This window comes from Aegilops tauschii, chromosome 6 (genome assembly GCF_002575655.3).
Source record: "Aegilops tauschii subsp. strangulata cultivar AL8/78 chromosome 6, Aet v6.0, whole genome shotgun sequence".
NCBI lineage: Eukaryota > Viridiplantae > Streptophyta > Magnoliopsida > Poales > Poaceae > Aegilops > Aegilops tauschii.
In genome coordinates this window covers 65,101,457-65,129,103 of record NC_053040.3, presented here as the reverse complement: position 1 = coordinate 65,129,103, position 27,647 = coordinate 65,101,457, and the positions used below count along the sequence as shown (strand labels likewise).

At 47.0% G+C, this 27,647-nt stretch overlaps 1 protein-coding gene and 1 long non-coding RNA gene across 12 annotated transcripts; one reads left to right on the top strand and one right to left on the bottom strand.

Annotated features, from left to right (window-relative positions):
* Positions 1–1,872: 1,872 nt before the first annotated feature.
* On the top strand, positions 1,873–6,445 carry LOC141025530 (uncharacterized). 11 transcript variants are annotated; one of them, XR_012187169.1, is made up of 9 exons: positions 1,873–2,412; positions 2,516–2,572; positions 3,015–3,198; positions 3,680–3,734; positions 4,191–4,308; positions 5,291–5,371; positions 5,462–5,684; positions 5,807–5,934; positions 6,089–6,445. It is a non-coding gene; the product is annotated as an uncharacterized lncRNA (long non-coding RNA). The 11 variants fall into 11 exon arrangements; XR_012187170.1 differs by lacking the exon at positions 5,462–5,684 and adding an exon at positions 4,838–4,953; XR_012187173.1 differs by adding an exon at positions 4,838–4,953 and having other exon boundaries at positions 5,462–5,934.
* A 357-nt stretch (positions 6,446–6,802) lies between these two features.
* On the bottom strand, positions 6,803–7,237 carry LOC141025822 (uncharacterized). The gene has a single exon (XM_073501748.1). The coding sequence runs from the start codon at positions 7,235–7,237 to the stop codon at positions 6,803–6,805; it is 435 nt and encodes a 144-aa protein (XP_073357849.1).
* Between the last annotated feature and the right edge of the window lie 20,410 nt (positions 7,238–27,647).

Genomic DNA, 27,647 nt, shown 5'->3' with positions numbered 1-27,647 from the left:
TTGCTTCCACGAGAGGCACGGGCATGCCTCTTTCGGAAAGGGAAAAAACCGTGCTCCCGGTTTGGCTTTTTCGTCCGTTTTTTTCATGAAAAAAAGTTCGTCAAAACCTATCAACATGGGATCTAGTTTTGAAGATCTCAACGCGAGGAATCCAATGATGAAAACGGTTTGAGATTTGGATGCGCGGTTTAAGAGATAAAACGTTTTGAATAAACGAATCTACGAAAAAAGGAAAAACTCCCAGGTTGCGACAAGTGACGCGCTGCATGTGCGCCACTTGTCGTGACCTGGGAAGATGGAGTGTTTTTTGCAACGAGTACTCCTTAATTAGTGATTTCGACTTTTTGGCCGTCCCAGTTCAGTAATTCCTGCAGGCGAGATATATCACTGGTGATTCGACGCATTATGCGCGGAACAAGATCCACCATCAGCGCTTATTGTCGTGGATAGTGGAGGGAAAGTGTACAAGCTCTCGCCCGACCCATTAACCATTTTGCACTTTTTATTTATATTTTGGAAAAATATTATTGGATATTTGTTGAAAAAATATTAAAATAAGGAAACACTTATGTTATGGGAAACTGTTCATGTATATTCAAAAATGTTCTTATATCTAAAATAAAATGGTCATCATCTATTTAAAAAAAATCTTATACATAAATATATTCATATATTTAAAAAATATTTAGTAAAGAATGATTTTTTAAATTAATTTATAAGAAATACATTTGTCATTGCATATTTGACAAATGTTCACTATGTCTTCTATCAAATGCTCACCACGTCTTTGTTAAAAAGTCATCGCGTATTGTCAAATGTTCATCGTGTATTTAAAATATATTCACGTGTAAGAAAATACATTCATATTTTTTGAAAAGTAAGTATTTATAGAAAACATCATTTTTGTAGTTTCCTAATAATATTGGAAATCTATGTGCAAGTTTTCAAGACAAATCACATGCCGGCTCAGTCTTTCGGAGGTGCTCATATGGGTAGGGTGTGCGTGCATACGTTCATAGGGATGAGTGTATGTGCGTATGTATGAGCGCTTGCGTCTGTACTGTGTTCAAAAATAATAATATGATTCTATATAATCTTAAAAACTGTTTTTATATGCTACGTACCCCCCCCCCCCCGCGCATTTGTTTTACTCCACATATTAGGTTTTGTCCTAAGTCAAACTTTGTAAAGTTTAACCAACATTATATTATATTTAAAAATATTAAAATATTCAAAATCAGTTAAATACAATATGAAAATATGTGTCATGATGTATCTAATGATATTGATTTTTTGTATTGCAAATGCTAGTACTTTATTATGTAATTTTGGTCAAACTTCAAAAGATTTGCCTTATGATAAACCTAGTATACGGTGTATAAATAACAAAAGAAAATACTTATGTAATATAAGTGGTTCTTTTAGTAAAGTTATTAAATTATTTTTAGACTTCTCAAAAGTTCCTTTTTCTCTCTCTAATTCATTTCCTTCGACGCCCTTTTTAAACCCAGCCATACATCTTCTTGAAAAAGAGAAACGGAGAACGAGAAAAAGATACATCTTCTCGTAAAGTTCCACATTGCCTCATCCCATTGTTAGAGTCCGAAGCAAAACGAAGCCTCCCCGTGCGTTTGGATTCTGAACCGTCCGATCGAGCTCCCTGACGCGTAATGGCCGTCGGATCTCCGGGTCGACTTGTACTGGCCGTCTGATCAATCCGGCGTTCGATCCTCGCCGTCCGATCGAAAACGAGACCGCTGCAATGCCCCGGTCGTGCCACCGCGGGTAAATAGCCTGCTCCGCCGAGGGTTTTCGTCATTTCACGCACTGGAGGTATAAAAGGGGCGGCTCCCGTGGAGATAACCCTAGCTGGCTCCTCTCCCACTCGCGCCGCTCCTTATCCTCTTCCTCACGCCCCGCCTCTCTCTCCCCCTCCAAACCCTAGCCCGCGCTCGCCTCCCTGCCCCGCCGCCGGCCTCCGCCGCTCGCCTGGGCACCCATCGATGATCCGTCTTCCCCTCGCGCGGCCGCGCGTCCTTTGCTCCGCCCCGCCCCGAGGACTGGCGGCCCGCCCACTCCACCTCTCCGCGGACGCGCCCGAGTCCGCGTGCGCCAAGTTCGTCGCCCCCCCCCCCCCCCCGCACTTGCACCGGCTCCACTTCGTCCAGCCCGCGCCGCGCCGCGGCGCCTCCTCCTGCGCCACGCTGGCTCCGCCGCCCCTGACTGCGCCCCTACAGCGGTTGCGCGCCCACGGGCCGCCTGCAGCGCCCCCCCGCGCGGTCGCCGGCTCCCTCCGGCCGGCTCCGCCTCTGCTTTGTGCAACATCGACCTCCCCGAGTTCTCTTTCTCTGGTGGGGGAGCTGCTGGCCACAATCTAGACGAGCTGGAGTTCTGCTGTTGCGTTTTGCTAGGGTGAGGTTCTTGTTTTATTTGGTTGATTCCCGCTGCTCCCGTCATTGATTGATCTATACTGACATGTTCTTGTTTGTTCCCTCTCCTTTCTTCTTGTTTGCAGGGCTACTGCGTCTGGTTTGCTCTCTACTTGTGTGTCTGCGTGATCCTTCTTTGTGAGGTGAGGTTCTGCCTGCTCCCCTGCTTCTCACCTGCTAGATGAAATGCGTGACTGGGTTTCAGCCGGTCTGAGATCATTTCTTTGTTTTCTGAGACATGAATGAGTGTTTACCATGTTAGATCTGCTGTGTGATGCTTCTAAGAGGTGATTTTACAGATGTTTTTATGCTTTGGTTGCTGTGGTTCCTAGACCTAGGGATTGACTCGGTTAGTTGGACTAATTATTAGATTTAACTTACTTAATGGTTAGATAGCATCTTTGGACTATTGTATGTCTGTGAAACTGTGAGTGGAAACGCTTGGAATTTGATGTTTTATTGGCTACCTATTATTGCAGTTATTTGCTACCTTTCACATGTGAGTCTGCATAAAGTTTTATGAAGATGTACTCTAATTCAGTATTGAAGGTTTGATTTGATAGCAACTGATTACTTGAACTTCAGCTTCTGTTGTACTAGCATTGGTGGACATTTATCTTCATATGTGGGAAGAGGGGATGAGTTTTAATAATGAAGCCTGTAATGCAAAGAACGGGTGGGCACCTGCAAAGTGGTGATGAGGAAGGAGTCTTGCAGGAGGAAGTTTCAGAGCTAGATGGTCTAGCATCCACGTTGATTTATGAAAATAGTAAGTATCAATCGAACTTGACTGTGTATGTTCTGAAAGATGCAAATGTTGACCACCATGTTGATTTATGACTATTTATGTTCTGAAAGATGCAAATGTTGACCACCACGTTGATTTATGAAAATAGTAAGTATCAATCGAACTTTACTGTTTATGTTCTGAAAGATGCAAATGTTGACCACCACATTCTTTAGTTTCATGCCAGCACTGAAATAATCGTGATGATCTTGTAGAATTTCCGAGCAGTTATGTCATTGGTATTCATTTATTAGTTTATTTAGGTGTGTGTGTGTGCACACGTGTGTGGCAAGTAATTTTATATGTCTCCCTCAAGCTGCGTGCAATCTAATTTACTGAGCCTTGTTTCAATAAATAGTTTTTGTTCTATCTAAGTTCAAATTGTGTTCTGCCTCCTGAACTTTAACTTACATCCTCTGACTTGGGAAGCTAACATGGGTGCTCTCTTTCCATGGTAGCACAGCCGAGGCTGAGCAATAGGCGGAGCTGGATGCACAACATGGGATATCAAAAAGAAGGTTGGTTGCAGGATTGCACTGCTAATTGTTCTGCGTAGACGACCAAACTCTTCAAAATATAGCATAAGGAAAGATTGATGTTTGCCAAGTTTCCCCTACTACTCTTCTTATGCATGATTCCTTATGAAGATTCACAAAAGGTGGCTAGCTCAGTAAATGAATGTACTTTTGGTTTGATTCATGCTGTCAAAATCACATCGAAGTCATGACTGATTATGCACCAGAATCTTGAATGTGATCCATATAGTTTGGTGTTTATATTATGCTTAAGGCTCAGGTCTTTTGCCCGAAAGTAGTATTAATTGATTGAGTTAATTTACTTGATGATTAATTTTTCGGACTATAAATTAAGTTTTTTTATTTGTATTGTCCTATATTCTTTGTTCTTTTTTCTGTTGTTGGTCTCTCTCTCTCTCTCTCTCTGATCGATGCTCTTTCCATCGCCTTGGCTTGCAGGTCGCCACTAGAGCCAGACGAGGTCATGGCTTACCTTAACTGGTGAAGACACCACCATCACCATGTACAAGAGGGTACCATCAAGGATGTCGTCGTACTAATTGCCGATGACCTACAGGTCCATCTCTCCATCTCTCTCTCTCTCTCTCTCTCTCTCTCCACTCGGTTCTTGACATGCTCTTTGCAGCCACATCCCACATGGCACTGATGGAGATTCATCTTTTATGATTTTAAGTTGAAATTCATTTATTATGATCCGACGTTGCAATTCTTTGTCAACAACAATAGTGGTTAGTACCTTTAAGTCAGGTTTTGATTACAAATCCTACTAAGTCAGGTTTTTATTACGAATCCCACTATTTTTTGACTCTGGTAGTTAGTTACCATTAACAGAGTTAAATTTCTTATAGTACTACATGTGTTGCTACTGTTTTTCCTGCAGGAGTGTCGTTCGTAGCAAACTCAGTAGATTCTCCTTGCAGTTTTCTGGGTCGTTCTTGGTCATAGAATACATATACCTACCTTCTCATATATATGATTATATTTGGTTTTTCAGATTTAGCTATATATTCCGTGAATTTCTTTATTAGCTCATAGTAATAATCAGATTTTAACTATTCATATGTTTTGCTTACCTAACAAGACAGTAGGAGAATTACAATGGAATTCGTGCGGGCTTGCTTACCAAACAAGACAGTAAGAGAATTAGAAACATTCATTCTAAATGGTTCAGCCACTCAGGCTTGCCTGGATCTTTGTTTTGGTACAAACCTCCCTACATTTTGAGTTTACGATAAATAATTGTGATGTCATTTAATCATGCGGATACTGCTCTGTCTTGCATAATTGCTTCTTATATACTCTTCCTAATGAGTGAATGGCTTTTCCAGCCAGTAAGATTACTAAATTTCTATTGGTTAATCTTGGTAGCTCCATTGTATTAGTTTTTCATGTACATCACTATCCTACCAGTTAGTGTACTCCTTTGATATTGATAATTCCTTGTGTTTTTATGCTCACTTCCTCTCCTTGATTTTCAATCCATACCAGCAGAGATGCATCATTATTTTCTTACAAATTTTTATATATTTTTTACGCAGATTGCCTATCTATTTGTTGCATTGGAGGAGGTAAGCCAGAGGCGAGAAATAGAGCATGCCATGTGTGGTTTTTCATTTCAGGTATCCGTTTCATATCATTATTATAGTTGTATCTAATATGGTCACAAAGTATGTTTCTCGCATATTAACCGAGGATCATGCTGCTACCAGGCCTAAGAAAATCCCTCATGCTCAAAGTAATGGGGGTTTGTGGCAAGAGGGGCGTTATTTTACATCAGTCAATCCATTATGCATCTTCAGCATGTCAATCACCTCCGCATCCATGTCCCCTTTGATAACATAGGAAGTAATCGAAAGGCTATATGTCCCTTGACTAAATTTATCGACCTCTAGGTCGTGGCTGGTCATCTTGCTGCACATCATAAGGGCTTAGGTATAGAATACAAGTGATTCGTTATCTGATTCAAAACACTACTCTTTCCTGCTGTTGTAATCAGCATAATGGTCTTTCTTTAGATATTATTGAAGCTGCCTAAACAAAATGTGTTGCTGCAGATACAAATAGGTACCTCCTTTTAATTGGCTGGTCGCAATGGCGGCGCATCAAGGTGCAAGGCAGCGGCGTCATGTTCATACTACGGGAAAGGAATAGCTCCTAATAATTTTTATGCTCCTTGCCGTAGGTGAGTTGCCACCTCTTCCCACATGTTCGTGCTAATTATGAAGTAAACTCGAGAATGAATTGTGATTGTGATTAGTATCTTTAGATATTGGTCAGTACTTTTACTCTACTTGCTTATGTAGCCACTAATGTGGTTCCTTGATGCTTCTTTGAAGGCAATTGATTAAGTCAAGAGGCAACAGGAAGGCATGACGGCGATCAAGGTCCTTATGTACGCCGAGTGCTATCTTTTGTCTACCATATCGTATGAGAGTAGATCAGGATGAACCAACTAAGTCATGTACTATGTATGTAGAACATATCCGGTCTATATCTGAATCTATGAATAATTATATCGATGATGTTTTATGTCTACATAGCCTGCCTTTTGTATGCTATATAAGCTCAATGTATCATTGTACTGTTCTTCTTTGACTTAGCATATATGCCCATTTTTGGATAAATTTTCATGTGACTACCAGTGTTGTAAACCAGAATTCTCTTTATGAGGATGCTTATGGCTGAACTGTTCATTATCTTTGTCAATATATTATATCCAATATGTTATCCACAGCTAAAACACATCTTAAATTTCTTATCTTACTCATAGATAATGATTTGGTGTATGGCACTTACTGAACCAATATCATTGTTATTTTCTATATTTGCAATGCTCATATGACTATTACCGGATTGGATATGATTTTTTATTTTTTTTATTTGCAATGCTCCTATGACTTACTGGATCAGATATGATTGTTGCCGGCAGCATCGCTGCTGGGTGCGGCAAGCCGCACTTCCTATCTAGTTTCTTTGATGGCCCCTTCCTTAGGTTGCATGCCTTGCAAATACTATCTTTTTTTTGAAATGGAACGCAGCGATTCCATACTTCACACCGGCTCAGCCAAGACGCTGGCCAAACGTACAGCTCCATCGTCAGGGAGATCCCCAGACCAGGTTTCTCCACTTGCCTCATGGCAAGCACCATAGGCAGCTAAAGCATGCGCAAGCTTATTACATGCCCTCGGGGCAAAAGAAAAGGAAACTGTGCTAAAATTTAGCCTAGCGAATTGACGAATCTCCCTGAACAGGAGGCCTTCAGGAGCACGGTCCGCCTCTGTTCCCTTCAGCGCCTTGACAAGGACCTGGCAGTCCAGTTCGACCTGAATATTTGTCATGCCCCAGTTCGATGCCGCCACCAGGGCTGCCGCACAGGCTTCCGCTTTTGCCTGAGTCGCCGATGCAACATAGCGCAGCCGTCCAGCTCCAGAACCACAGATATCACCCTGGTGGTCCCGCACCACAAAGCCCCAGCCACCCGTCATCTGTTCTGCTGAAAAGGCTCCATCACAATTGATCTTCAGGAAGTCCTCCGGAGGTTTGTTCCACTCCTGAATTTGTCATGGCTGCTTGTCGGGACAAGGTGGTTTGCACAGCGCGAGGGAGTCCGTGGCCCAGTGATTGATCTCCGACGGCAGCCGCTCAGCAGATCCCGCCTTGTCTCCCGCATTCAATTTGTTTCGCCAGGTCCACCACCGCCACAGAAGACATGTAATCAGTACTTTCTTGGGCTCTGGTAGTTGAAGTATCTCATGCATAAGTTCAGAAGCATTTCTGCTCGTGCACATTCGCTGCCGCTCTGGTTCTAGCTGCATCGCTAACCAAACTTTCCTGACCTGCTTGCAGTGCAAGAATAAGTGTGCCCCATCTTCATCTCGTCGCCGGCAGCAAACACAGAGAGTGTCACATTCTATTCCTCTCCGCTTCATATTCAATTTCAGTGGTAGGCTGTTGTGCGCAAGGCGCCACATGAACTGCTGAATCTTTGGTTGGCAAGGTAAGGACCATATCTCCTTCCACTCCCAATCTGCTACCCGGTGGTTTGATGCTTGAGGCAGACCTGAGTCTCGTATACTGATGTACAACTTATAGGCAGATTTAACTGAAAATTGGCCCTTGCTGTCATAATACCAGGCATAGAAGTCCTCGACCTCCTCACGGACAGGTGTAGCAAGGATGATTCTAGCTTCTTCCTCTCTGAAGATTGCACGCACTAGCTGTTCATCCCACTGTTGGGTTTCAGGGTCGACCAGTTCACAAACTCGGGTCAATAAACATCGTCCCCTTGGCGTCAAAACAGTTCTCACATGCTCTCTGTTCAGCCACGGGTCGTCCCAAATTCGCACCGAGGTTCCATCTCCCACTCTGAATATAAGGCCTTCTTTCAGAAGTGACACTCCTTTCAGAATGCTTCGCCAGGTATAGGAAATTCCAGGGTGCGGTGCAGCATCAAGAATCGATGATCGTGGGAAGTATCTTGCTTTGAGAACCTTTGCACAGAGGGAATCGGGGTTGGATAACATACGCCAGGCCTGCCGTGCTAACATCGCAAGGTTGAAGCCATATATGTCTCGGAACCCCATCCCCCCCTCCTTTTTTGGCCTTGTCAAAAGCTCCCAACTCAGCCAGTGCATTGTGTTCTTCTTTTCTTGCTTGGCCCACCAAAATCTACATATCATCATGCCAATCTCTTCACACAGAGTTTTGTTATATCAAAACAAGACATAGCGAAGGTTGGTATTGCCTGAGCACAAGCTTTAATAAGCACATCCTTGCCCATTTTTGACAGTAGTCTCTCTTGCCATCCCTGAATTTTCTGCCAAATCCTCTCCTTCAGATATGCAAAGACTTGCTTCTTAGCTTGTCCAACATAGACTGGCAGCCCCAAATATCTTTCCGACCTCGCCTCAGCTCTAATATGTAACGCATCCAGCACCTCCTTTTTCTGTGCCTCCTTTGTATTCTTGCTAAACATGACAGAGGGCTTTTCAAGATTGATTACCTGCCCCGAGCACACTTCATATAGTTGTAGATATTCTGCAGTGACGTAGCGCTCTCTCGTGAAGCTTTAATGAGCACTAGTGAGTCATCCGCAAACAGTAGATGGTTGAAACTAGGGGCTGTACTGCAAATTTGAATACCACTTAAGGATCCCGTTGCCTCAGCCTTATTCAGCAAAGAAGAGAAACCTTCCGCACAGATAAGGAACAGGTATGGAGAGAGAGGGTCGCCCTGTCGGAGCCCTCTCTGCGGCACAATGACATCAGTGAGTTCTCCATTGACCCTGACTTTGTAGGATACCGAAGTTACACACATCATGATGCGTTCGATCCATTGCTGCTGGAATCCAAGCTTTGCCATCATCTTCTCCAAAAAGTGCCACTCGACTCTATCATATGCCTTGCTCATATCAAGTTTCACTGCCGCATACCCTTCCTTCCCTTTCCTCTTATTCTGCATATAATGTGTGCACTCGTATGCGAGCAGGATGTTGTCCGTAATCATCCGGCCAGGGACGAAAGCACTTTGGTTAGGAGAAATAATATCCGGGAGGATTTGCTTCAACCTATTGGCAAGTACCTTGGATATTAGCTTGTATACAACGTTGCATAAGCTGATCGGTCGGAGGTCCTTCATACTTTCAGGATTTCTAGTCTTGGGGATTAGAACAACACATGTCTCATTCCATCCTTCCGGCATCCGACCCCCATTGAGAAACTGAAGCACTTCAGCAACGACTTTGTCCCCCACCGTGTCCCAGCATTTCTTGTAGAAGACTGAGGGCATCCCGTCCGGGCCAGGGGCTTTGATATCCCCAATGCTTTGTAAAGCCTCGAAAATTTTCCCCCGTGTGTACTCTTTCTGCAACATCTCATTCATGCTGGGGTCACACGTGCGTCCACACACTCTAGCAACTCCTCTTGGCGGGCTCCTGCACGGGATGTAAACAGGTTTAAAAAGTAGTTAGTTACAACCTCTTTCATCTCCTCCACCTTCTCCACAACACCACCATCCTCCTTCCTCAGCCTCTTAATTTTATTCCTCCGCCTTCTCTCCGATGCTGCCGCGTGGAAGAATTTTGTGTTGCGGTCTCCTCCTTTCATCAAATTAACATGAGCCCGTTGCTTCCAATATGTTTCAAGTTGCTCCTCCAGCCGGCTTAGTTTAAAGCGGAGGATATGTTCTCGTCTGACTTGCTCCTCACTAATGTTCTTCCTTCTCTCCGCTTCCAACTCCTTCTTCACACGATGTATTCTCTTCTCAAGATCCCCCGGGATATTTCTACTCCAATCCACTAGTTCTTTCATGACTCCCTTCACAGCCCCCGCCACATCTTTTCCCTCCATACATGTCTCCCTCTCCCATGCATTCTTCACTATTTCCCGACATCCCTCCTCGTCCAGCCATCCCGCTTCAAACCGTGGCATGGCCTTGTGAACAGAAGCTCGCCTGGTTGCTGCCTGTCCAACCGTGTCAATAATGACCGGTCTGTGGTCGGAATGACGAGGATCTCCATTTGTGACTCGGTATGCAACAAACCTATCACGCCATGCCTGTGTCGCCACAGCTCTGTCCAACCTCTCTTTGACATACTTCGCTGCTATGTGGTTGTTGTTCCTCCATGTGAATGTGTCCCCCACATATCCAAGATCTCCCAACTCGCACTCTTCTAAAGCGGTGCGGAATCTGTCCATACAGCCTTGGCTCCTTGGAGGGCCCCCTTCCTTCTCCCAAGAGTGTAGAACCTCGTTGAAGTCTCCAGCACATAGCCAAGGCTTGCGGCTTTGGTGCTTAAGATTCCTTAGGAGCCTCCAAGTCTTGTCCTTCTCATCCATCTTCGGTTCCCCATAAAGTCCGGTGAACCTCCACGTAAACCCATCCTCCTCCGTGCTTTCTGCATCGATATGATATTTTGAGATGAAACCAACAATCCTCAAATTTACCTCCTTCTTCCAAAACAAAGCTAGCCCTCCACCTTTCCCTTCACAATTCTTAACCATCATGCATGTCATGTTCATCTTCCACCGAAGCCACTCCAACCTTTGCTGCTCCAGCCTTGTCTCAGATAAAAATAGAACGTCAGGGTCCTCCTTCTTCTGGAGCTCAGAAGACTACGAATTGCCGGGCCGTTCCCTAACCCCCGGCAATTCCAAGTTATTAGTCTCATTGGGTCTCGCGGAGCTGTTCCGACAGCCCCGCGTTTAATGTTACATTACTGCCCTCCATCTGCATCACTTCTTCCATCACTTTGCTCTTTTTCTATGAACTCTCCTCTTCCTCTTCCATGTCCTCCAGCCCCCTTTTCTTCTCCAAACCCATCACCGCACTGCCCTTCGTCAACTTTCCCTCCCTGTGGATCCTTTTGAATTTCCCCCCTTTTCTGTTCGGCTGCTCCTCCCATACTACTCCCTTCTTTGACCCCTCTCCGATCACACCCCTCTCTCCCACCCCACCCTGCCCCTCATTTTCGTCTGAAGTTTTTACCATCTTCTGCTGTTCTGCACTTGACTTCTCCGGTTCTTTCACAACTACCACCTCCCGTTCACTTCCAGCAAGCTTATCATCCCCCCGTGGTTTGTTTGGTGGGTTACCCCCCTTCTCCCCGTCTTTTGTTTGCTCCGGAAACAATTTCTTCCTATTACCAGAGTCCTCCTTGCTGCTCCGGTGCTCTTCGTCCTTAGCTTTCAGTTTTAGTGGGCTTGTGACCTCACCCTCCTCCCCTTTCTTCCTACCCGCAGCTCCTCCTGAGGATGTATCAGACTTCCTCCAACTAGGCCCATCACTGGCCGACCTATTTTCACTACCTCCCCACCCATACCGCCTTCTGCCATAGCCATAGCCACTGCCATACTCCGCACCTCCCCTCCTCCTATCATCAGCTCCCACATTAGCTTCAGGTACATAACGGAGCCATCTCCCGTATTCAGCTTCCTCCCCACTTTTCAACTTTTTCTTGCACTCTCTGTCTATATGTCCCATCAGTCCACAAATGTAGCAAAAATCAGGCAGGAATTCGTACTTGAAATAGCACCAGTTTTTCTCCTCCTCCTCCCTCCTCTTCCTTGAGTCTTTCACTACAGTGTCCCCATCCTCATCCTCCTCGTCCTCCAGAAATAAACCCCTCATGAGAGGTTCAGCCACTTTGACTCGCACCTTAACACGGAGGCACTGACCCACCGCCGTACCATCTTCTCCTGTATCCACCTCCACCAGGTCACCGATCTGCTCCCCTATGTCCTCAGCCAGATCCTTGCACATCATCCCCAGCGGCACATTGTATATGCGAATCCAAATTGGGACCTTCTCAAAAGTGTATTCGTCTATGGTTTTGGCCGGATCAAATTCCTCTACCACAAGCAGATCCTTATTGAACGTCCAGGGACCATTCTCCACCGCCTTCCTCCTCCCCATCTCCTCCTGGAACACAAACAGAAATCTATTCTCCCCCATGTCCTTCACTTCCAATCTCTTCATTGGGAACCAAGCTTTCCCCAGCGCCACCTCCATCCCTCCCGTGTATCCCGGCTTGTCGGACATTAGCTTCCCCATCGCCTTCAGGTCAGCATCCTCCTTCTGCTTCTGCATGGATCTTCTCCACCCCACCTTCACTCCCTTCTTCTCCGCTTCCGACAGATTCATCTTCCGCAACATCCCTTCCACCTTCTCCATCACTACACACTAGGGATCAAAGCACAGATCCGATCACTCTAGGTTTGGTGGTTTTACGACCAGGTGCCCTAGAACACCCGGAAGGCTGATCTGTGTGGGTTCGGGAAAGACGGAACCAGACCCGGGATGCGATCGTTGAGATCCACCCCAACTCCGGCCAGTGGAAAGATGTGTGGGAAGACCCAGGGACGGAGCCCTAGCAACGGCGACGGCTACTGGGGAAGACGAGGGGGCGAAAGAGATCGCCTCACGATCGCCTCAGGAAAAACCCTAACCGTCACTCACGGGACGGACCCTGTGTCCCTTGCAAATACTATCTGACCATGCTAGAAGGCATGTTATTGGAGAACAGGTCCGCCAACAGATGATACATACTAAGAATACTAGGCCCGTAAGGGATTCATTTTTCTGTTTTTTCTGAACTTTTTTTACCATGGTTATTGGGGTGACGCGTGTCCAGGACAATTTTCTTGGGTGAAGTAAAAAAAAAATCTTTAGCACGTTTGATTTGACGTGGTGGTTGCCAGAGTTAAATGACCTTGTCTATCGACGCGTGTGCAGGAGATTCTACCAGAGAGTTTCTCTGTTTTCTTTTTCTTTATTTGTCTACGCGTTTTGCACGTTTAATATTACGTGGCAGTTGCAGATTTACACGGGTGGATCGAGGCGTCTAGAGTTGTCTCTCTGGACCTCTCGACAAGCATCCCATCAAAACCGCTTCGCCGCTGTAGACGACTATAAAATGCCCCCGTGCATCTCTCATATCGTGGCTCCCACAACCATCTTTCCCGTTCTCTCTGCCAGGCCCAACTGCCGGCATCCAAATCCTCTCCGAGCAATCGCTTCCCATCTTCCCTTCCCGGGCCGAGGTGGTGGCGCACACAGCCATCGCACCTCCTTCCGCTTCGGCTGGACCAACCCCCTCTTCACATACATCTTGTCCTAGCCGGCTGCACAAGGGAGGCTAGCGTGCACCTCGCAGAGTAAACCCGGGCAAACGTCGGGCCGGGTTTCGGGCCGGGCTTGTAAAAGCCCGACCTTCATTTCTCAAGCCCGAGCCCGGCCCGAAGCCCGAAATACTCCTTTTTTTCAAACCCGAGCCTGGCCCGAAATCGAGCCTGAAGCCCGAAAGCCCGGCCCGAATGCTGTTTTTAAGTACGCGCACATGCAAGCCTGGCGCGAAGTACAGAAAAATTGAAGCCCGAGCCCGGCCCAAATGTCAAACCCGACCCGGCCCGGCCTGGGTTTTTTGGGCCGGGCTCGGGCCGGGTCGTCGGGCCGGGCTGCCCATGCCCGGGTTTAACGCAGAGCAAGACGAGGCGGGTGACCACCGGGACAGCCAACCCACGGTGATGGATGGCGGAGAGGGACGATGGTGACGCCGCTCGGCGAAGAGGTGGCGATGGGAGGGCGTTTGTGGTGGTCGGTCGCGGACGGCATGGTCATGGAACGGCGACTGGGCAGAGGGGCGGCGGCGGCACCAGGCGGTGGGGGTTCGCGGGGAGGAGACGACCGCGTCAAGTTGGTGCTCGCCAGCATCCTCACGGATGGGTTGCCGTCCCATCCATCGCCACGCAAGAGCGGTCCGCTGCGCCCGTGAAGCCAAGACCGAGAGTGTGCAGCGCCGTCCTCGGCACATCCCGGCGAGCGCCGCCCCAGCAAGCTGCATCACCGCCACGCATCCCCCATGCCCCGAGTGACGACGTTTCACCTGATGTTTCTCCCCACGGCAGCGCAGAAGGGAACCGACGCGTCGTCTGCCAGTACGGGCGAGCGAGAGGATGATGCTGACGGATCTGCTCCTCTTTTTTTCGGCGTTGCTCTTAGTTTGATCCTAGGCGGTGCCCTTCGGCCTTGCTCGGCAAGCCTGCAGCACCAGCTTCCAACTTGGCGGCGGCGGTGGACGAGCCTGCACGGCCTGCTGTCCTCCGGAGGCGAGCCTACAGCGGGCTGCTGCAGTGTTTCGCCCCTCCTTTCACCACGAGCTCTCGACTCCTCCTCTGTGGCTCTGTCGCTCACGCGGCAAGCAGCGAGCTAGCAACTCTCAGGCGGTAGCTCTCCAGTTGGTCGTCACTTTGTTGGCAGCAGCAACACCACTAAGGTATGCTCCTCATTTTGTTCTTTTTCACATCTACTGTTCAAATCTATATAACTACACACACCGTAATTATTACTACTAGCTTAGATGATTGTATTTTCTAGACTTCTATTTTTACTGATGTAAGGGAAAAAACATGTTGGAGGTTTTTTTTTTTGGCTCTTCGTTGTGATATGTCGTTGCAGAAAGGTTTCGTTTTACAAGGAGATGAACTGTCATCGCTTAAAAGTTCAGATCAGAAGGTGGGTGCATATAGTACAGAAAATTGTATACCTAACTGATTATTAGTCTAAACGGAAGGTTTATAAGGTATGTGTGCAGGTCTGTGGGGAGTACATGGATTTTGAGATCCAGAGCTCCTGCCCGCATGTGCAAGAAATTCATGACCTACATCTCTAATATAGTATGATAAATCGTTTTTATTCTTGATCTATCCATTACGTTGTGTTCCATTTCCTGGTAGGAATTCTGGTTTAATTTCACATGCTGCTCAAACACATAAGCACTTGATGTGCATTACTGACGTATTGAGGAAATGCTACAGCTTGATGTCTATGTACATTTCCAACTTTAGTTCTGACGACATGTGTCTTGTGGAGTATATTGGCTTCCAGTACAACTGAGCATGCTTTATTCGCAATATACTGCTGCACTACATTATTCCCAAGTCAAGCATAACATTTTGGGCATAACTTTACGTGCAGTGCAATTTAGCAAAACAGAGATATTGGCACAATGACTTTATGTTTTAGTAGTATTGTTTGTATTTTCTTTTGCAAGAAATGCTTTAGGAATTGGACTGTAGCAGTTTGGTCTCTTGAGCTCATAAGATCTGTTCTTACCAACAGAGCTGCTTACAAACGTACCGGTCTTTAATTACCAATTAATGGTTGCATAATCTCACTGCTTTCTCTCCTATTGATCATGCTTACAGTTGAGTATCCGCTGATTCCTAAATGCTTGACCTGGCTATACATCTCCTTTTGTAAATCATTCTAGGCCCTAATTACCAAGTAACAGCTGCATAACAGGACTTTGCTTTCTCCCTTGTTAATCATGCTTCGAATTCAGTGCCTACTGATTCACATTGTCTAATATGCATGTACCTTTTTTTGTTTATAATAAGCATGCTCTGGTTAAATAGTAACAGAGCATAGACCAACATTTCCTATAAGATTCTCCAAACAAAATATATATTAGAGAGCTACTTAGCGCCTACCTTTTCAATACCAATTACTGCCAGTAAATAACCCTATTGTGGATATTTGGGTAACTTCAGAATTATTATTTTCTTTGCTTTCTTGCACTCAGGGAAAAAATGACCACACTCTACACAACTTCTGGGAGCCAAGGTCGATTTAGCTTTTTCTCATCTATATCTAAAGGTTGCTTATTATGTGGAATTTCCTACAATCTTCTCATGTTTTTTGGTCACTGCTTCATTGCTGCTCTAGCAATTAGTTTGTACAATTCCTTTTCTAAATGGAAGTAATTACAAATCTAAGTGAACTTGTGCCTTCTCCATGTCATTTATCTGATTTTATTTTGGAAGGTTGCTAATTATATACTCTTATCTATTTTCTTCCTTTTTTTTCTATAATTTCATACTTGATAGTTTTCTTGAGGCCACAAGGCATTTTCCGTGTTTCTAAGGTTCTAATACCCTGAGATTTAAGTATAGAGTGGCATGCCGTGCGTCATTAGTATAAAACTTAGGCCCCTGGAACTTCCCATTTCTAGCATCATTGCTATCTTACATAAAGCTGAGAATTTTATCATGAGATTTTCCTTGGTCCTTAGATAGTGTGGTCTGGTCACATGGATTTCTACAGATTTCAATCTTGATATTAAAGCTCCTCAAATGTTTGCATACATCCTGCTGATTGGAGAATGTACAGAGCTCTTATGGATTTGCCACATCGGACATCATCCGTGCTAATGAATTCTCTAAAAGGACAGTTGATTGTTCCACGAAGCCGAGCTGTTATGGATTTGGCGCATTGTATATCATCCATTCTAATGAATTCTCTAAAAAGACAGTTGATTGTTCTAGGAAGCTGTGTTAAAGTTGTACATGTGGTCTTCTTGAGTGTTTCCCAATATATATGTTGTATGAGAACTGACCGGTAGTGATTAGATAAATATGTCAGTTACTTTGAATCTTGCTACTGGGGTCTTGAGACAGCCTCATTGTTGGCATCATCTTCTGTTTGTTAACGAAGAACAATCCTTTTTTGCTAACCTCAGGTCTAAGAAGAGAACTAGAGCTTTGTAATTCTGTATCCAGTAGCCACTATCACCCACTATCACCACCTACTGTAGATCACTAATGCATATACCGCATAAACTAGATGCACCCTTTTCCCAGCTACTGTGGATCACTTATGCATATACCAATTAGACTAGATGTACCCTTTTCTTATATGAACTACTCCCTCCGTTCCTAAATATAAGTCTTTCTAGAGATTTCACTAAGAGACTACATACGGATGTATATAGACATATTTTAGAATATAGATTCACTCATTTTGCTCCGTATGTAGTCCCTTATTGGAATCTCTTAAAAGACTTATATTTTGGAACGGAGGGAGTACTTTGTAGCGAATCAAGCATTGAGACGACTTACCAAAAATTAAAAAAAAACTAAATAACTTACCAGTCCACACTGCAAACTAGTGCCTTTTTATGTGTTGACCTGTGAACACAACTGTCTCCTTATCAGCCATCTTTTACTCGTACTTGGTGGCTAGCCGGCCGGCCGGTTGGATCCGAGCCTCTTCTCCAAGAAAAAGTTTTGAGTATACAAAGTTGGGTGGATGTCCCACCCAACTGCAAAGGAGAGCAAAACCATGCACCAATTCCATCTGCATCCGTGGTTTTGTGGCTCCGGTTAACCCAAGATCAAGCCTTTCCGTCGGTCCAGCTGGCAAACGTACTAACGCACTACTAACAACGAATCCAAAGATGACAGTGGGAGATGTATAATCATCTTTTTTTTTTTGCGGATTTATAATGATCTTTCTTCTTCTTAAAAAAAACTACATACTCTACGCAGGAGTAGTATAAAGATCGTCATACGAAGTCTTTTGTCTGATGACTTCACAAATGGCCGACGGTTATCTGAATTCAGGTGTTTATCTTCTCCAAGAAAAGGTGCGACCTGCTATATTTTTCTCTCCAAGAGAAACGAAGTGGTAACCGGCAAACGGTATGCATAGCAAGAGTCATATTGCCAACATGATTTACCTTCTCACTACTTTTGTTATGACCGGGCTGTCTTATGCCCGTAGGAGGCCCACAGGGCAAGTTTAGTTAGAGGCTTGACCCACAAGTTATCTTATTTTCTGCATCATGGTTATATATACTAGCTGTAAGACTATTTTTGAGATTAAGCAATAAGAATAATATTATTGCCCGGCTCCCAGAGGAGCCAGATCCTAAACCCTAGCCGCCCCCGTTCTCAGCCGCCGCCTCCCTCCCTCGAGCTCGTGACAGCACCCGCGCACCGGAAACCGCGCTCTCGCCCCCAACCACCTCCGGTCTTCCCTTACAATCTCAGGAGCCGGTCCGGTACGATCCCTAGTTCTATCAATTTGGTATCCAGAGACTTAGGTTCGATCATGTCTTCTTCAACGCCATCGCCGCCGCTGCCCGTCGTCACCTCCGCGCCGATGACCACCGCCCTGATGTCGTTCGCCCCGCTGACAACCGCCGGGGCCCCCACGCTGTCGGGCCCGGTCACCACCGCGGGCTCCTCACCGCCGCCGGCCCCCATCACTTCCGCGCCGCCGACAACCGCCGTCTTCACGCCGGAACAGGTCACCAATACCTTGCGGGGTCTCGTGACGGCCGTCCAGGGACTCCATCTGAACTAGTACCACCAATATATGGTCGGGCCGTACGCACCTCCGCCGGCTGGGCCGATCACCGCCTACGGCCACCCCACGCTGCCATGGCCGCCCCAGGGCGCGCATGCATACAGCGGGCAGCCGCTGCTCCCTTTTCAGGCGGGGCCCCCAGCGCTACTGTGGTCGGCCCAGGGTGCGCCGGCCTGCACCGGGCTGCCGCTACTGCCGTTCCAGGCGGGGCACCCCGGCGGGACCACTCCGGCCGCGGCTCCTCTGTGGCATCTGCCGCCGCCGCCCGCTGCAGCCCCCCTATGGCATCTGCAGCCGCCATCTTCCCCGCGACCACCGACGCGCCCGCCCACCCGCCACAGCCGACGCTGCAACCACCGGCGCCACCGCTGCCCAGCTCGGGGGCGTCCTCGCCGGCCGGACTTCCGATCCATCAGGTCCGGTTCCCGCCCTCCCCGTCGCCCCTACCAGCTTGGGCGGCTGGGTCTTCACCATCGTCGGTGTACACCACGGCTCTGGAGCAGCCGACCCCGTTTCCGCAGTTCGGCGGGCCATCTGGCTCCGCGGGTCCCTACCCGGAGTACTCCGACCAGGCGCCACCCACCTCGCTACTCCGCACCTCCGAGCCAGCTCGACACGGCACTCCGACCTAGGCACCGCCGCGGTTCGCCCAGATCGACTTCGCCACATATGATGGCATGTAGGACCCCCTCAACTGGCTCAACCAGTGCAACTAGTTCTTTCGCGGGCAGCGCACCCTCGCATCGGAGCGTACCTGGCTCACCTCTTACCACCTCCGCGGCGCGGCACAGACGTGGTATTACGCTCTCGAGCAGGACGAGGGCGCCATGCCCCCTTGGGAGCGCTTCCGCGAGCTATGCTTCTTCGCTTTGGACCTCTGGTTCACGGGAGCCGCCTGGCGGAGCTCGGCCGCCTTCCCTTCACCTCTACGGTGCAGGACTTCGCCGACCGCTTCCAGGCCCTTGCATGCCATGCGTCAGGCGTGACGGCGCAGTAGTGAGCCGACCACTTTGTCGGTGGCCTTCCGGATCACATTCGCGTGGACGTGGAGCTTCGCGCCCTCAGGATCTCCAGACGGCCATGTATTACGCCCGTGCCTTCGAAGCTCGCGCCCAGGCCATGCAGCCGGCCGCCCCGGCCCGAGGAGGCCGGCAGGCCGCCCGATCGTCCCCTGCGCCGGGCCGGCCACCCCCGGCCGCACCGGCGACTATTACCCCAGCCACGACGCGACCCATCCGTCGTCTCTCGCCGGCGGAGCAGATGGAGCGGCGGCGCCAGGGCCTCTGCTTTAACTGTGATGAGCCCTATATGCCGAGCCATCTCTGCCCGCACCTCTTCTACTTGGAGATGGTCGACATACCATTGTTGGGGCACGCCCTTGTTGGGGAACGTAGCAGAAATTCAAAATTTTCTACGCATCACCAAGATCAATCTATGGAGTAATCTAGAACCGAGGGGAAGGGGAGTGCATCTACATACCATTGTAGATCGCTAAGAGGAAGCGTTGCAAGAACGCGGATGAAGGAGTCGTACTCGTAGCGATTCAGATCGCGGTTGATTCCGATCTAAGCGCCGAACCACGGCGCCTCCGCGTTCAACACACGTGCAGCCCGGTGACGTCTCCCACGCCTTGATCCAGCAAGGAGAGAGGGAGAGGTTGGGGAAGACTCGTCCAGCAGCAGCACAACGGCATGGTGGTGATGGAGGAGCGTGGCACTCCAGCAGGGCTTCTCCAAGCATTGCGAGAGACGAGGAGGGAGAGGGAAGAGGGGGAGGGCTGCGCCAGAACATGGGTTGCGGCTGCCCTCCCACCCCCCCCACATATATATAGGGGCAAGGGAGAGGGGGGGCCGGCCCCCTCAGATCCAATCTGAGGAGGGGGCGGCGGCCAGGGGGGTTGCCTTGCCCCCAAGGCAAGGGGGGCGCCTCCCCTTAGGGTTCCCCCAAACCCTAAGGCGGATGGGCTCTGGGGGGGGGGGGGGGAAGGCGCCCAGCCCACTAAGGGGCTGGTCCCTCTCCACATACAGCCCATAGGGCCCTCCGGGGCAGGTGGACCCTCCCGGTGGACCCCTTCGGTGGTCCCGGTACAATACCGGCAACTCCCGAATTATTCCGGTGACCGTATGATGACTTCCCATATACAAATCTTTACCTCCGGACCATTCCGGAACTCCTCGTGAAGTCCGGGATCTCATCCGGGACTCCGAACAACATTCGGTAACCACGTATATCTATTCCCTATAACCCTAGCGTCATCGAACCTTAAGTGTGTAGACCCTACGGGTTCGGGAACCATGCAGACATGACCGAGACGTTCTCCGGCCAATAACCAACAGCGGGATCTCGATACCCATGTTGGCTCCCACATGTTCCACGATGATCTCATCGGATGAACCACGATGTCAAGGATTCAATCAATCCCGTATACAATTCCCTTTGTCAATCGGTATGTTACTTGTCCGAGATTCGATCGTCGGTATCCCGATACCTTGTTCAATCTCGTTACCGACAAGTCTCTTTACTCGTTCCGTAACACATCATCCCGTGATCAAGTCCTTGGTCACATTGTGCACATTATGATGATGTCCTACCGAGTGGGCCCAGAGATACCTCTCCGTTTACACGGAGTGACAAATCCCAGTCTCGATTCGTGCCAACCCAACAGACACTTTCGGAGATACCTGTAGTGCACCTTTATAGCCACCCAGTTACCTTGTGACGTTTGGTACACCCAAAGCATTCCTACGGTATCCGGGAGTTGCACAATCTCATGGTCCAAGGAAATGATACTTGACATTAGAAAAGCTCTTAGCAAACGAACTACACGATCTTGTGCTAGGCTTAGGATTGGGTCTTGTCCATCACATCATTCTCCTAATGATGTGATCCCGTTATCAACGACATCCAATGTCCATGGTCAGGAAACCGTAACCATCTATTGATCAACGAGCTAGTCTCCTAGAGGCTTACTAGCTAGGGACATGGTGTTGCCTATGTATCCACACATGTATCTGAGTTTCCTATCAATACAATTTTAGCATGGATAATAAACGATTATCATGAACAAGGAAATATAATAATAACCAATTTATTATTGCCTCTAGGGCATATTTCTAACAGTCTCCCACTTGCACTAGAGTCAATAATCTAGTTCACATCGCCATGTGATTAATACCCAAGAGTTTACTAGAGTCAATAATCTAGTTCACATCACCATGTGATTGTAATGAATCCAACACCCATGGGGTTTGTTCATATCTCGCTTGTGAGAGAGGTTATTAGTCAATGGGTCTGAACCTTTCAGATCCGTGTGTGCTTTACGAATATCTATGTCATCTTGTAGATGCACCTAACACGCGCTACTTGGAGCTATTCCAAATAACTGCTCTACTATACGAATCCGGTTTACTACTCAGAGTCATCTGGATTAGTGTCAAAGTTTGCATCGACGTAACCCTTTACGACGAACTCCTTTTCCACCTCCATAATCGAGAAAATTCCTTAGTCCACTAGATACTAAGGATAAGTTCGACCGCTGTCATGTGATCCATTCCCGGATCACTATTGTACCCCTTGACTAACTCATGGCAAGGCACACTTCATGTGCGGTACACAGCATAGCATACTGTAGAACCTACGTCTAAAGCATAGGGGACGACCTTCATCCTTTCTCTCTCTTCTGCTATGGTCAGGTCTTGAGTCTTACTCAATACTCACACCTTGTAACACAGCCAAGAACTCCTTTGCTGATCTATTTTGAACTCCTTCAAAAACTTGTCACGGTATGTATTCATTTGAAAGTACTATTAGCGTTTTTGATCTATCCTTATAGATCTTGATGCTTAATGTTCAAGTAGCTTAATCCAGGTTTTCCATTGAAAAACACTTTTCAAATAACCCTGTATGCTTTCCAGAAATTCTACATCATCTCTGATGAACAATCTGTCAACAACATATACTCATCAGATATTCTATAGTGCTCCCACTCACTTCTTTGGAAATACAAGTTTCTCATAAACTTTGTATAAATCCAAAATCTTTGATCATCTCATCAAAGCGTACATTCCAACTCCGAGATGCTTACTCCAGTCCTTAGAAGGATTGCTGGAGCATTGCATACTTGTTAGCATCTTTCAGGATTGATAAAACCTTCTGGTTGTATCACATACAACCTTTCCTCTAGAAAATCGTCGAGGAAACAGTGTTTTGACATCCTATCTGCAAGATTTCATAAATAATGCAGTAACTGCTAATACAATTCCAACAGACTCCTAGCATCGCTACGAGTGAGAAAATCTCATCGTAGTCAACTCCTTGAACTTGTCGGAAAACATCTTAACGACAAGTCGAGCTTTCTTAATGGTGACACTTACCATTATTGTCTGTCTTCCTTTTAAAATCCATCTGCACCCAATAGCCTTACGACCATCAAGTAGTTCTTCCAAAGTCTATACCTTGTTTTATACATGGATCCTCTCTTGGATTTTATGGCCTCGAGCCATTCATCGGAATCTGGGCCCACCATCGCTTCTCCATAGCTCGTAGGTTCATTGTTGTCTAGCAACATGACTTCCAAGACAGGATTACGTACCACTCTGAAGTAGTACGCATCCTTATCGACCTACGAGGTTTGGTAGTGACTTGATCCGAAGTTTCATGATCACTATCATAAGCTTCCACTTCAATTGGTGTAGGTCCCACAGGAACAACTTCCCGTGCCCTGCTACACACTAGTTGAAGTTATGGTTCAATAACCTCATCAAGTCTCCACCATCCTCCCACTCAATTCTTTCGAGAGAAACTTTTTCTCGAGAAAGGACCTGTTTACTTCCAGATCTGAAACAGGAGGTATACCCAACTGTTTTGGGTATTCTATGAAGATGCATTTATCCGCTTTGGGTTCGAGCTTATCAGCCTGAAACTTTTTCACATAAGCATCGCAGCCCCAAACTTTTAAGAAACGACAACTTAGGTTTCTCTAAACGGTGTCGTCTCAACGGAATTGCGTGGTGCCCTATTTAAAGTGAATGCGGTTGTCTCTAATGCCTAACCCATAAACGATAGTGGTAATTCGATAAGAGACATCATGGTATGCACCATATCCAATAGGGTGCAGTTATGATGTTCGGACACACCATCACATTGTGGTGTTCCAGGCGGTATTAATTGTGAAACACTTTCCACAATGTCTTAATTGTGTGCCAAACTCGTAACTCAGATATCTCTATGATCATATCATAGACATATTATCCTCTTGTCACGACGATCTTCAACTTCACTCTGAAATTACTTGAACCTTTCAATAATTTAGACTTGTGTTTCATCAAGTAAATATTCTCAGCATCTACTCAAATCATCTGTGAAGTAAGAACATATCGATATCCACTGCGTGCCTCAGCACTCATTGGACGGCACACATCAAATGTATTACTTCCAACAAGTTGCTCTCTTGTTCCATCTTACTGAAAACGAGGCCTTTCAGTCATCTTGCCCATGTGGTATGATTTGCATGTCTCAAGTGATTCAAAATCAAGTGAGTCCAAACGATCCATCTGCATGGAGTTTCTTCATGCATATATACCAATAGACATGGTTCGCATGTCTCAATCTTTTCAAAAACGAGTGAGTCCAAAGATCCATCTACATGGAGCTTCTTCATGCGTTCTATACCAATATGACTCAAATGGCAGTGCCACAAGTATGTGGTACTATCATTACTATTTTATATCTTTTGGCACGAACATGTGTATCACTGCGATCGAGATTCATTTTAGGTGCAAGACCATTGAAGGTATTATTCAAATAAACAGAGTAACCATTATTCTCCTTAAATGAATAACCGTATTGCGATAAACATAATCCAATCATGTTTATGCTCAACGCAAACACCAAATAACAATTATTTAGGTTTAACACCAATCTCGATGGTAGAGGGAGCATGCGATGCTTGATCACATCAACCTTGGAAACACTTCCAACACATATCGTCATCTCACCTTTAGCTAGTCTCCGTTTATTCCGCAGCTTTTATTTCGAGTTACTAACACTTAGCAACCGAACCGGTATCTAATACCCTGGTGCTGCTAGGAGTACTAGTAAAGTACACATTCATATAATGTATATCCAATATACTTCTGTCGACCTTGCCTGCCTTCTCATCTACCAAGTATCTAGGGTAGTTCTGCTTCAGTGACCGTTCCCCTCATTACAGAAGCACTTAGTCTCGGGTTTGGGTTCAACCTTGGGATTCTCCACTAGAGCAGCAAATGATTTGCTGTTTCATGAAGTATCCCTTTTGCCCTTGCCCTTCTAGAAACTAGTGGTTTTACTAACCATCAACAATTGATGCTCCTTCTTGATTTCTACTTTCGCGGTGTCAAACATCGTGAGTTGCTCAAGGATCATCATGTCTATCCCTGATATGTTATAGTTCATCACGAAGCTCTAATAGCTTGGTGGCAGTGACTATGGAGAACCATCACTATCTCATCTGGAAGATTAACTCCCACTCGATTCAAGTGATTGTAGTACTCAGACAATCTGAGCACATGCTCAACGATTGAGCTTTTCTCCCTTAGCTTGCAGGCTTAAGAAACTTGTCAGAGGCCTCATACCTCTTGACGTGGGCATTAGTCTGAAATCCCAATTTTAGTCTTTGGAACATCTCATATGTTCTGCGACGTTTCAAAACCGTCTTGTCGCCACAATTTTAAACCGTTAGCATCACACACTGAACTATCACGTAGTCATCAAAACGTGTATGTCAGATGTTTCGTAACATCTACAGACGACGCTCGAGGTTCAGCACACCGAGCGGTGCATTAAGGACATAAGCCTTCTGTGCAGCAATGAGGACAATCCTCAGTTTACGGACCCAGTCCGCATAATTGCTACTATCAACTTTCAACTAAATTTTCTCTAGGAACATATCTTAAACAGTAGAACTAAAGCGTAAGCTATGACATAATTTGCAAAGACCTTTTGACTATGTTCATGATAATTAAGTTCATCTGATTATTCAATGAACTCCCACTCAGATAGACATCCCTCTAGTCATCTAAGTGATACATGATCCGAGTCAAACTAGGCCGTGTCCGATCATCACGTGAGACGGACTAGTCATCATCGGTGAACATCTCCATGTTGATCGCATCTACTATACGACTCATGCTCGACCTTTCGATCTCTTGTGTTCCGAGGCCATGTCTGTACATGCTAGGCTCGTCAAGTCAACCTAAGTGTTTCGCATGTGTTCCGAGGCCATGTCTGTACATGCTAGGCTCGTCAACACCCGTTGTATTCGAACGTTAGAATCTATCACACCCGATCATCACGTGGTGCTTCGAAACAACGAACCTTCGCAATGGTGCACAGTTAGGGGGAACACATCTCTTGAAATTTTAGTGAGGGATCATCTTATTTATGCTACCATCGTTCTAAGAAAATAAGACGTAAACATGACAAACATCACATGCAAATCATAAAGTGACATGATATGGCCAATATCATCTTGCGCCTTTTGATCTCCATCTTCGAGGCGCGGCATGATCACCTTCGTCACCGGCATGACACCATGATCTCCATCATCATGATCTCCATCATCATGTCTTCATGAAGTTGTCTCGCCAACTATTACTTATACTACTATGGCTAACGGTTAGCAATACCGTAAAGTAATTACACGGCGTTTTCATTGACACGCAGGTCATACAATAAATTAAGACAACTCCTATGGCTCCTGCCGGTTGTCATACTCATCGACATGCAAGTCGTGATTCCTATTACAAGAACATGATCAATCTCATACCTCACTTATATCATTCATCACATCCTTTTGGCCATATCACATCACATAGCATACCCTGCAAAAACAAGTTAGACGTCCTCTAATTGTTGTTGCATGTTTTACGTGGCTGCTATGGGATTCTAGCAAGAACGTTTCTTACCTACGCAAAAGCCACAATGTGATATGCCAATTTCTATTTACCCTTCATAAGGACCCTTTTCATTGAATCCGATCCGATTAAAGTGGGAGAGACAGACACCCGCTAGCCACCTTATGCAACTAGTGCATGTCAGTCGGTGGAACCTGTCTCACGTAAGTGTACGTGTAAGGTCGGTCTGGGCTGCTTCATCCCACGATGCCGCCGAATCAACATAAGACTATAACGGCAAGTAAATTGACAAAATCGACGCCCACAACTACTTTGTGTTCTACTTGTGCATAGAAACTACGCATAGACCTAGCTCATGATGCCACTGTTGGGGAACGTAGCAGAAATTCAAAATTTTCTACGCATCACCAAGATCAATCTATGGAGTAATCTAGCACCGAGGGGAAGGGGAGTGCATCTACATACCATTGTAGATCGCTAAGCGGAAGCGTTGCAAGAACGCGGATGAAGGAGTCGTACTCGTAGCGATTCAGATCGCGGTTGATTCCGATCTAAGCGCCGAACCACGGCGCCTCCGCATTCAACACACGTGCAGCCCGGTGACGTCTCCCACGCCTTGATCCAGCAAGGAGAGAGGGAGAGGTTGGGGAAGACTCCGTCCAGCAGCAGCACAACGGCATGGTGGTGATGGAGGAGCGTGGCACTCCAGCAGGGCTTCGCCAAGCACTGCGAGAGACGAGGAGGGAGAGGGAAGAGGGGGAGGGCTGCGCCAGAACTAGGGTTGCGGCTGCCCTCCCACCCCCCCACATATATATAGGGGCAAGGGAGAGGCGGTCCGGCCCCCTCAGATCCAATCTGAGGAGGGGGCGGCGGCCAGGGGGGTTGCCTTGCCCCCCAAGGCAAGGGGGGCGCCTCCCCTTAGGGTTCCCCCAAACCCTAAGGCGCATGGGCTCTGGGGGGGGGGGGAGGCGCCCAGCCCACTAAGGGGCTGGTCCCTCTCCACATACAGCCCATAGGGCCCTCCGGGGCAGGTGGACCCTCCCGGTGGACCCCTTCGGTGGTCCCGGTACAATACCGGCAACTCCCGAATTATTCTGGTGACCGTATGATGACTTCCCATATACAAATCTTTACCTCCGGACCATTCCGGAACTCCTCGTGAAGTCCGGGATCTCATCCGGGACTCCGAACAACATTCGGTAACCACATATATCTATTCCCTATAACCCTAGCGTCATCGAACCTTAAGTGTGTAGACCCTACGGGTTCGCGAACCATGCAGACATGACCGAGACGTTCTCCGGCCAATAATCAACAGCGGGATCTCGATACCCATGTTGGCTCCCACATGTTC

Excerpts from the sequence above, each read along its gene's own strand:
- LOC141025822 (XM_073501748.1), bottom strand. The coding sequence starts at position 7,237 with ATGACGGGTGGCTGGGGCTTTGTGGTGCGGGACCACCAGGGTGATATC.